This window comes from Lactuca virosa, chromosome 8 (genome assembly GCF_052849685.1).
Source record: "Lactuca virosa cultivar CGN04683 chromosome 8, Lactuca_virosa_CGN04683_v6, whole genome shotgun sequence".
In the NCBI taxonomy this organism is placed as follows: Eukaryota; Viridiplantae; Streptophyta; class Magnoliopsida; order Asterales; family Asteraceae; genus Lactuca; species Lactuca virosa.
The window spans coordinates 52,387,970-52,399,009 of record NC_136433.1 but is presented as its reverse complement, the minus strand read 5'-3'; the positions used below and the strand labels follow the sequence as shown (position 1 = coordinate 52,399,009).

At 31.8% G+C, this 11,040-nt stretch overlaps 2 protein-coding genes across 5 annotated transcripts; one reads left to right on the top strand and one right to left on the bottom strand.

Annotated features, from left to right (window-relative positions):
• The first annotated feature begins 470 nt into the window (after window positions 1–470).
• On the top strand, window positions 471–5,066 carry LOC145134931 (plant UBX domain-containing protein 7-like). 2 transcript variants are annotated; one of them, XM_079069738.1, is made up of 10 exons: window positions 471–729; window positions 1,162–1,286; window positions 1,381–1,482; window positions 1,572–1,758; window positions 2,405–2,482; window positions 2,579–2,647; window positions 3,201–3,344; window positions 3,644–3,746; window positions 3,906–4,144; window positions 4,731–5,066. In XM_079069738.1, exons 1-10 carry the CDS (start codon window positions 622–624, stop codon window positions 4,893–4,895), a joined length of 1,320 nt encoding a protein of 439 aa, XP_078925864.1. In that variant the 5' UTR covers window positions 471–621; the 3' UTR covers window positions 4,896–5,066. The 2 variants fall into 2 exon arrangements, with proteins under 2 accessions (XP_078925864.1, XP_078925863.1); XM_079069737.1 differs by having other exon boundaries at window positions 472–729; window positions 3,900–4,144.
• Window positions 5,067–5,336: 270 nt separating this feature from the next.
• Window positions 5,337–10,781, bottom strand: ARC3 (GTP binding protein). 3 transcript variants are annotated; one of them, XM_079069735.1, is made up of 16 exons: window positions 10,293–10,781; window positions 10,051–10,109; window positions 9,892–9,960; window positions 9,634–9,764; window positions 9,499–9,547; window positions 9,298–9,410; window positions 9,145–9,216; window positions 8,941–9,051; window positions 8,665–8,846; window positions 8,090–8,317; window positions 7,953–7,987; window positions 7,491–7,858; window positions 6,260–6,364; window positions 6,029–6,166; window positions 5,753–5,919; window positions 5,337–5,584 (listed from the first exon to the last, which is right to left on the bottom strand). In XM_079069735.1, the coding sequence occupies exons 1-16, from the start codon at window positions 10,622–10,624 to the stop codon at window positions 5,509–5,511; spliced, it is 2,235 nt and encodes a 744-aa protein (XP_078925861.1). In that variant the 5' UTR covers window positions 10,625–10,781; the 3' UTR covers window positions 5,337–5,508. The 3 variants fall into 3 exon arrangements, with proteins under 3 accessions (XP_078925861.1, XP_078925860.1, XP_078925862.1); XM_079069734.1 differs by having other exon boundaries at window positions 9,634–9,768; window positions 9,896–9,960; XM_079069736.1 differs by having other exon boundaries at window positions 9,298–9,398; window positions 9,634–9,768; window positions 9,896–9,960.
• Window positions 10,782–11,040: the final 259 nt, after the last annotated feature.

The following is an 11,040-nucleotide window of genomic DNA, read 5'->3' as shown; positions in this document are numbered from 1 at the left end:
AATCCACGTGCATTAAAAAAAATAAAGTCATAGATGAATATAAACGCATAAAAAAACTTGATAATATTTATCATGTGCTTTTATTTTGAAAAAATTTTAATAGATGTGAAAAAATCATCAAAGTTTATTATGCAAAATGTTTCAATTTCATTTGTTTTTATTCAATTTAACTATTTCAACCGGAGTTTCATAAAAACCAGACGGATCTTTCCGATTCAAAAATAGACATAAAACCTGTGATATTAAAACCGGTTTCTTTTCCGATTCGACCGGCCCGTTCAAACCGGTTTTTAAAACATCGGATAAGAAAACTTCCATGAAATGAAAATAATGTGAAGCAACTAACACACCAAAAATATGATAAGATGAAATACTAGGAAAGATTTTCGGTGATACGTTTAAAATGAGAAAAATATAATCTTTTTACGGCGGGGAAAAAGCGTTCAGCAAGATTACAAAAGCAAGAAAACCGTCTAAATTCCAATAACTCCCCCAAATCTGAAAGCATAGAAAGGAACCCTTCTTCTTAATTTATCTCTAGTCTGATTTTTTGCACCAGGGTTCGAGTATAGTTTCTGATTTCTGCTCGTTGATTGATTCCTGACCGAAGAATCGCTGGAGATGGAGGGTGTTGGTGTGCTGTCTGCTACCGACCAGCAACAAATGGTCTCTTCCTTTCTTGAAATTGCTGTTGGCCAAACCGCCGATACCGCTAGGCAGTTCTTGCAGGTTTCGATCCCTCTTTAATCTTTATTTTCAGTTGCTTCTTTCAATTGCTTAATTGATGTTGAATACAAAGTTACAAACACATACACGTTTCCTTCTACTTGTCTTACCGATCTTCAAACTGAATTCGATTGTGCGTTTGATAAATCTCCCCTCTTTGGACCTGAACATTTGATCCGATGAACAACATTTACCGATTACTGAATACTAGTGCCTTTTTTCTTATCAAAAACCATAATTGGGGCTTATCATTCTCTCTTGATGAAAACCCAAACGACAATCGACTTCTTAGCGTTTGACTGCCGTTCATCTGCAAAATTTTGCCGGATTACTTCTATCATTACCTTTTAAACGTTACGAATATCTTCTGAAATCTTATATCATCCATAAAGATCTTGTTTTTAGTAACAATATAGATGATCATTTTACTTTTAGGCCACAAGCTGGAAGCTTGAAGAAGCGATTCAACTTTTCTACATCGGAAATGAAGGTGGTGCCGCCTCATTACCACCATATGCCCCGCCACAGAATGATACAGCCATGCCCGACCAAAGTTTAGGGTAAATCACCATAAAAATTCCTAAAAATATGTATCCATTTATATAGTTCCTTAAATCGTGTCTTATATAGTTATATAATATGTTCATACTTCAGATTATCAGAATTTGAAAATATTAGAGAAAACGATGTCAGTGAGGTCCGAGCACCTCTACCAGTCAAACGGGATGTTCTATATGACACTCCGATGCTTTACGGGTGTGTAATTTACTAATTTTTTGAAATCTTGTTTTGCTTTTGTAATTATATTGTTCTTATATTTTTATAAGATTTTGTTATCTGATTAGGGCATCAAGAATGGGGGTTTCTCCACATGCTACAATTCCATTTCGAAATTTTGATGAGGAATTGAAACGTCCGGGAGTTTGGGAAACAGATCAAGGTTCCACATCAACAACAGAAAGTTCTAGAGATAATCTTGCTTCTTTGTATAGGCCTCCTTTTGCTTTGATGTATCATGGGCCGTTTGAAAAGGTAATTAATGATTATTTTATGGGTCTGTTTGGTATGATGGAATGGAATGAGCAACGTAATGGAATAGGTGATTACATTCCATTTTCCGATCTGGACCTTTTAGTCATTTTTTTTTTAAAAAAAACTTGTAAAATGTGAGGGTTTTTTTTTTGGAAAAAACTAAAAAAGTTGAGGTTTTTTTCGAAGAAAAAAGACAAAGTTGAGGTTTTTTTCGGAGAAAATGAAAAAATACAAGGTCTTTTTCAGGAAAAGAATAAAGTTGAGGTTTAATCTGGAAAAAACACAAAATATAACGTCTTTTATGAGCTTAATCCTATTTTATAAAAGATAAAATTAGATCATATAAAGATGTAACGCTAAATATATTAAATATAAGCATATTTTATGACATTTGAAATATATACTATATGCATCTTAAATGATTAAAAAAGGTTTATTGATCACTTTATAAAACTGTTTACAAAAGTGAAAATGAATTAAACTTAAATACCATTAGATCTTAAAATAGATTCTTTTCATTTTATCGTAATCCTCGATTACTGCATGCCAAACACTACCTATGTCTCAAAATAAACAATTTTATCATTTTCCAAAATGTAAAGATGAGTACACAATTGTATCCTTTGACTTTTGAGTGTATTATCAGGCAAAAGAAGCTGCTAATGTGCAAGACAGATGGCTCATAGTAAACGTGCAATCTACCCGAGAATTTAGCTCACATATGGTATACCTTTTGTTACATATATATACACACATACATACGAACATATAATAAATAGAGTTTTTCCTTGATTAATGTTTGTAAATATTTATTATCCAGCTTAATCGAGATACTTGGGCCAATGAAGCTCTTGCTCAAACAATCACCTCTAATTTCATCTTTTGGCAGGTTTATTTCTTCTTGAGTAGGACATTTTACATGACATATATTAAGATGACCTTGTAATGTTTTTGGCATAAATTAGTGATGACAATTGGACAAAAATTTGCAGTTTTTTGGCCCACCCTGTTTCCTGAAACAAGGTGGGACAAGAACTGATCACAATAGGACAAAGACTGCAAGTTTTGTCCTATTGTCTTTTTGGAACAAGGTGGGACACAGACTGATGCCAATGAGACAAAAATAGCAGCTTTTGTCCTACCTTTTTTGGAACAAGGTGGGATACGAACTAATGACAATAGGACAAAAATTACAATTTTTTACCACCCTCTTTTTAGAACAAGGGCGCTTAGACTCCCCATCAATCTCTTGTTTGTGTAAAAGACATGAATGCCCTTATCCTTGGTATCAAAGATACCCTTAGAAATGTTGTCTTGTTTCGTTTAACAAACGGGGCTTAATTGTCCTTGTACACAAAACTCACTTCAATTTTTTTTTAGTAAAATGGTAACTTTTATAGATATCATGCTTTTAGCATCAATTTTTTTTGTGTTGCAAATAGGTATGTGATGACACTGAAGAGGGGAGCAAAATAAGTACATATTATAAATTAGATTCGGTCCCTGTTACCTTTGTCGTTGATCCCATTACGGGTCAAAAAATGCGCTTATGGCGTGGAATGATCCAACCTGAAAATTTATTGGAGGTAGACATTATTTAATAAGGGGCTCAAATGTCACAAATGGTAGCAAACTATTTGTTCATTTTACAAAACATCATTGTTTTAAAAAACTACTACGATAAGAAAGTAAGCATATGTAATGTTTTGTTCACAAAATACAATTAAAAACCATAAAGATAATGTTTTTTTTTTTTTGTGAACAATGGTGTTTTGTGAAGAAAAAAAGTAGTTCGTTACACATTTATAACATCAACCTTTTAATAAACTTTAGTTAAAACACAAGGTGATTATAGTTCTAATGTGGAAATTTATCTCAATAATAGGCTTTGTTACAATTTATGGACGGTAGCCCAAAAGATCATCATTTAAGCCTGTCTAACAAACGTCCAAGAGAAAATTATAAACCTTCGCCTCCTAAAATCCAAGGTTTGCTAATTTTGTCCATTTCATTATATAGTTTTAAGTATTAAATGTGCATTTATATAACGTTTTACTTTTTTTTTTCCAACTTTATGCAATTGTGTTTCGTTTTTAGGACTAAAAGTTGCAATATTTTACCATTAACTTGTTTAAATGTAGTTGTAGATGAAAGTAATGAAGAAGAGGAGGATATGAAGGTGGCACAAGCATTATCAATGGGAACAATGGAGGATAATAGTGAAACCCTAAAAGATTTGGAAGCCATTAAAGAGGCTCCAAAGCTTAGCTATCCACCATTGCCTGAAGAACCGAAAGTTGACCGGAATTTGACTTGCAGGGTGGGTGTCCGGCTTCCTGATGGACGAAGGGTTCAAAGGAATTTTTTACTGTCTGATCCGATTCAGGTAAAATGGAATGGAATCACAAAGGAATGGAATGGATCATTACATTCCGTTATTATGTTTGTGACATTCAAATGTGTTATTTTATAAAATATACTTTAATCATATAACGGTATTTTACTAAAAAATTGCATATAAACATATTTCATATTTGTTTCAAGTGTATGCTATATGTATTATAAATAGTCAAAAAGAGTTTATATATCCACCTTAAGAAAAAGTTTACAACAATAAAAAATAAATATATAAAATCAAATAACCATGAAATCTTAAAATAGATTCATACTCAAAAAATATTTTTAGGTATTTTTGAAAAAAAAATTAATTATGAATTTTACTAAAAACACGATTGTTACTAAAGAATTTGAGAAGTGGTGTAAATAAGTAGATAAGTATTTTAAGACACTAGCCTTTTACCTATTTTCCTTTTTTCTTATAACTTCATTAATATTGTGAAAAAACACTTTATCCCTACATACATTATTACCCATGTAATCACTTTATGTATATATGATGTCATGTCTTTTGTTGGTTTATTATTATAATGATTTTATTTTGTGCTCATTTTTTATTTTTTTATTTTATAAAGTTGCTGTGGTCATTTTGTGCTGCGAATTGTGGCGATGAACGGGCGTTTAGATTGACTCATGCAATTCCGGGTGCTGTGAAGGATATGGAGTATGAAAGTATGTTGTCATTTGAGGAATCTGGTGTTGCAAATTCCATGATTTCAGTTACTTGGGGTGAAGCTTAAGTGTTATATTTTCTTGTGTTTTTGTATGTATATACTCTTCTTTGCTACTAATTATGACCCAAAGATCCAAGAGCTTTAAATTATATGGTCTGTTTTGGAGCTCTTTATGTTTATTTGTTTATTTACTGATTAAAGTTGATGACATTGTAATCAAGAATTTTTTATTTTTTATTTTTTTTTTGCCATTTTTGTTTTCATGCAAGGGAAAATAGCAGATCGTTATATATTTGTTATAAGAGGTGCTTGCTCACATGTTTGGTATGAAGTAGTTTTTTTAAATGTGTGCTATGGATTAGATATTTTAAACATATACATTTGTGACCACAAAACTACAATTTGGAGTCTTACCATTCTTTTTTGAATTCCAATCAATGTTTCACAATTATGAAATCATATACAACCCAAGGAAATTCAATTTCAAAATGTATCATACATATAAGATAGATTTAAAAAGAGCAATTTTGAATAACAAAACCACTATTAGTTACTTACCAATGGCTAAATATGATTTGTTGATACATACATGTATTATATATATACATACATACAAATACACATGAATCTCTCTACAATGAAAATAAAGAGGCAAAGTAAAGCAAAAAAAGTTTTATCTTTATCCAGCAAAACCATCATCAGACTCCAACTGCTTACGACTTACTAACACGCCTTCATTCCAAATCTCAACATATCTAAAAAACCATCAACACAAACCAAAGGGTTAATATACTCATTTAGTAATTCCTAATATAATAAATCTAAAGAGACTCCATCGAAACATTAACTTTCTATATAATTAACAATAATTTATCTTAAAAAATCATTTATTAGAAGGTTGTATGGATGAATGAAATACAAACCTTGATCCACTGACATCAATACATAGAAATTGACCATTTCGCCATCCATTTTTAAAATGACCAAAAAATATATCACCATTTGTTGAATAAAAACGCCCTTCTCCATTCGCCTTTCCTTTCCAAAAATTCACAAACCACCTATCTCCCGTGTGAAAGTAAAACCATCCCTACATATAAACAAATATCAATTCATGAATAACCTCATGTTATAATATTTTTAATTATTGTCATGTTATTTCTTATTTCTTAAATATAAGATTATTATTTAATTCTTACTTTTCCATGCATGACATCATCTCTCCATGACCCACGAAAAATATCTCCATTACTGAAACAAAATGTACCCAAACCTGATCTTTTACCATAACGCCATAACCCATCATACATGCCTCCATCACCCAATGACAAACGACCCTATAAAACAAAGTTGTTAAGTTTTTAAGGTTTAAGGACTTTTATACATAAGGACAAAAGTTCTAGAACCTTCTAGATCTATATGAGATATACCTTTCCTTCCGGAAGACCTCCCTGACACCTCCCTACATATATACCTCCACGATAGTTTATTTCCACCACAGGACTCCACTTTTTCTGAGACTCACGTTCAGATTCCTGCATCAAATTGTGACATTTTATTAAAGTTAAAGATTGTAAAAAAAAAAAGAAAAAAAAAAAAAAAAGTCAAACAGGTGAGAGGTGAGAAGGTTTTTTTTTTTTTTTCTTTTAAATCTTTTGATCTAATAGTTTAATGTTATTATAATGAAAAGCTGCATTACTTTGACTTGCATTTGTATCATTTGTAGATGGAGGGTAAAAAGGTCATTTAGTCTCTTGTTCAGACGACATCATCAAGTCTTGTATGGATAAAGTGTTGTATACATAAAATCTGTTTCTTTTCTGTATTGGAATAAATTTGTCTGAATGAGACTAAGTGACCATTTTACCCTTCCTATGTAGATGGTACAAATGAAAGTGTTTACAAATTTAATGCATCACCATTAACAATTTGGACATGATAATCAAAGAAACATATGGAAACAAAATAATGCATTAAAGTAAAACACAAGACCAAATGACCATTTTACCCTTCGTCGATATATGATACAAATGGAAGTGTTCATAATTTCGATGCGTAGATATTAACAATCTGGGCATAATATTTAATAAAACATCAAAACATAGTAAGGAATAAAAGTGAAATACAAGACTAAATGACCATTTTACCCTTCGTCTATAAATGACACAAATACAAGTGTTTTAATAATTTCAACGCACCACCATTAACGTCTTGACATAATCTTTTTACAGAAACATAATAATGCATAAAAGTAAAATACAATGCTAAATGACCATTTTACCCTTCGTCTATAAATGATACAAATGCAAGGATTCATAATTCGATGCATCACCATTAAGACATAATATCTAAACAAACATACTCAAAGAAACATAGAAACCTAATCATGCATACAAGTAAAATAGAAGATTAAATGACCATTTTACCCTTCGTCTACAAATGATACAAATGCAAGTGTTTTCATAATTTCGATGCATCAACATTAACATCTCGACATATTCTTTAAACGAACATGATCAAAAAAACATAGAAACATAATCATGCATAAAAGTAAAATACAAGACTAAATGACCATTTTACCCTACGTCGACATATGATACAAACGAGTAAAAGGAGAGATAAATATGCAGATAAAAGTAAAAAATTCATTTAAATTCTCACCAGCATAGATGCAGCACGAGCAGAAAGTCTTCCATTTTTCTTGGAAACACCATTTTTATTACTGTTAAAATCCATTGGTGTTTGTGAACTAGCATCAATGGATTCATCAAATGACATGCTTACAGGAAACTGAATCTCATCTTTCATTTCAAGTTCACTACTTTCCTCTGGGTGGTAAATGACCCTTGTGCCCTTGGGACAATCTTTCATGTCTCCAGATAGTTTTACACCGACTGGAAGTTTATAAGGGTTCAAATTGTCAAGCATTAAAGTATCACCAGAGTTATTTGTATCAGTCACTGTTTCATCATTAGTGAGAAACCCTGGCCTTTTGTTAATCAGAAGCTCCCTTTGAAGTGTCATTGATCCTAAAAAAAAATTATGTAATTAAAAATATATATTAGTTTGGACTATAACGCCCTCGATGAGTGGCGGAAACACACAATGGAATTCTATTTCAACCTTCAGCAGTATTTTGTTCAGTGGCACCATGATCCCTAGAAAAGGAAAGAAAGAAATGAAATTTAAAAAAAAAAATTGAAGATGATAATATAAGTTTTTCTTTTATTTTTAAATTAGAATGAAGAAAGAAAACAAACCTTGAAAAAGTTTTTGCATCAGTAGTAGCATCGGTCAATATCGACTGAAGTTCTGAAGACCAATTATGGGAACCATTGATGGAATTTACATTTTGGTTTTTATATTTTTCTTTTTCTTGAATTGTTTCAGGGTGTGAATGTGGCCTCAAAATGTTGAAAATGTAAGGAAAACTTTGGAACATTCTAGAAAATATGCCGTCTTTTTTAGGAGACTCCTGTTTGATATAACTGAGAATAACACAAGGAAAGTGTGTCAAAAGAAATTAAGAAAAACAAGAATAAGGGTATTTTCGTCATCAATAAGAATAACTGAGAATGACAATAGCAAGTTTGTCATGTGTTTGGTTGGCAGGAAATGGAGTAGAATTCAATAATAAAAATGAAATATTTTTCATATTTTCACTTCATAATTAATTATTTTTATTTTCATTTATTTCAATATATAATGAGGGTATTCTGGTCTTTAATAGGAAAAAGAAAGAATGGACTTGAATTCCAGTTGGATTCCGCCAGAATTCAATTCCATTCTTCCTTTTTCTTATTAAAGACCAAAATACCCTCGTTAGGACAATTACCCGATAGTGAATATGGTCGTTGCAATTGAGTTAGGGTTCATATCCGGTTCATGAACTACTGAAATAACAATATCGCCCTTCCATTCCGCAACTTGACGAAATTTACTTAAAATGCCATCCAAATCACTCCTGTTAATGATTGCTGAGCTGGCGAGGATGAATACAACAATTCCATTTAAGCCCTGGAATTTCAGAAAGTCATATGACAAAAAATATAAGAAAATTATAGATTTATATCATCAAAATGCTGAAATATTGTATTTATTTTCTACAAACCTTTACACCCAAACCAAGAAAAGGGCAATCATATATGGCTTGAGAAACTGAAGCTTCAATGTCATTACCAATCCCATATCCAATTTTTGCCTCCTTATAGCTTCCTAAAATCTGATGTCCATTTTGGTCATTTATGTCATTATGTGATTATTATTTATTCCTAACATAAACAATAAGTAACATAGATGTGTTATAGAAATGTACTTTTTTAAGATCTGTGACTCCAAGTTCTTTCATACTCTCATGTGGTATACTTAGAAACTTTTTGTTGCACTCCTGAAAATGATAAGATGATTAAGATCACAAAGTTAAAAGGACAATTAACATATGGAGATATAAAATATGTTGATAACTTACAGATGTGAGAATGGAAACTGCATTTAATGCCATTAAAACAGCATTATTTGCAATCTGTAATGCCTCATCCAAAGTTACAAGATCTTTTTCTAGAAGTGCATCTGCATCAATCACTGTGGAAAATAAAAAAAAAATGGTAGATATATCATTGAAAAGAAAAAAAATGGTAGATATATCATATATCTATGAAAGAATACTCACTGATACAGAAATCTGTAAGTCCCTCAAGCTTATACATCAGGTCTTTTACCTGAAAATAAAACATATCATTGCATTATTTTTATTGTTTGTCTTCTTATACATTTTATTAAGTAAATAAAAAGAAAAAAAAAAAACCTCATTTTGGCGCCTTTGTCCTTCGAATCTAAAAGGCTTCAGAATGATAGTCACAACAAAGCCATTTGCAAGCTTTATTGATTCAAATATATCATGTAAAACAGTAAGATCTGATCCATAAGATGCCCCAGCTACCTAGAGAAAACAAAAGAAAGTTTTAAAGAAGTTAAATTTAATGGCAATCAATCTGATTTATTTGTTTAATCTTTTGTTTATGTACTTGAAGAGTTTAATGTAGGTAAGAGTTAAGGAATGTACAAACAAGTATAACAGCTTTTGAATGTGACTTCATGGCTACAGACTCTTCCACAAATGTTTTGGTGATATCTGCAAAATGGAAAATTAAATCTAATCACTAATAAAAGACACTTCATGCAAATATATTAACTATGTCCATGGAAATATGCAAAAGCTCACCATCCCCAAGTAATCGTTGTTGTAATTGCACCTTGAATGTTTCTTCCACAATGATATTCCTGCAACAATACAGCACAATTTTAGAAAGGGATAAACCAATCACCTTTTCACATGAGTCAATTGCTTCTTTAATTCTTCAGTTACACATCCCAAATAAGCATATGGTTCCAAAATCCACATCAAATGAAAAGAAAGTTGTAAAGCATTCTACAGTACGCATACATTAGGTTACTTATGCATACCAGAACCGTAAGCGTCGCGAAAGCGATGAAGAACGCAAACAGAAGTCAAGAACTGCATCCTTCCGACTTCCAATCCCAATTACTTCCACAGCCTCAGTTTCTTCCCATAAATTCAAAGCCCTCTCTCTGCTCAATATTGGTGTAGACGAAGACGAATGTTTGTCGAAACTCGATTTGATTCGGCGGAGGCGTTTCGAATTACTACTAAATTGTAATCTTCTCAAATGGAACTGGCAATGGTATTTACAGGGCCCATCGAATGAGCGTTTAGGGCAAAGTGAAGGTGAAGAGAGTCTGATAGAGATATTGATTGCTGTTAACGGGAGCTCCATGGAGATGCAGGAGAATATCAAGAGAAAATCGATGGGTTCACGAGGAGGCGTCGGCCATGTCGATACTTAGCGGCGACGCATCACCAGAATACTTCCACCTCCAGAGTTACAGTAGCGATTGATTGAGGATAACCAAGGAGGCAAGGACAAAGAATCTCAGTTACCATTTATGTATGTTTTGGATGGAATGAGATGCAACTCAAAAACATCGGATATCGGGTCGGGTCTATTATTTACAACAGCAACCCTTCAAAGTTAAAGATTTGAACATAGACAACTCCGTGGAGTTTAATTCTATTATTATAGTAGCTTTTTAATTTTTTAATTAAAAGTAGATTTTTAATTTTGTATATTTAAAATGTTTGATATCCTCTTAATTTTTATCTTTTAATGATAATTACATACAAAAGGAAAAG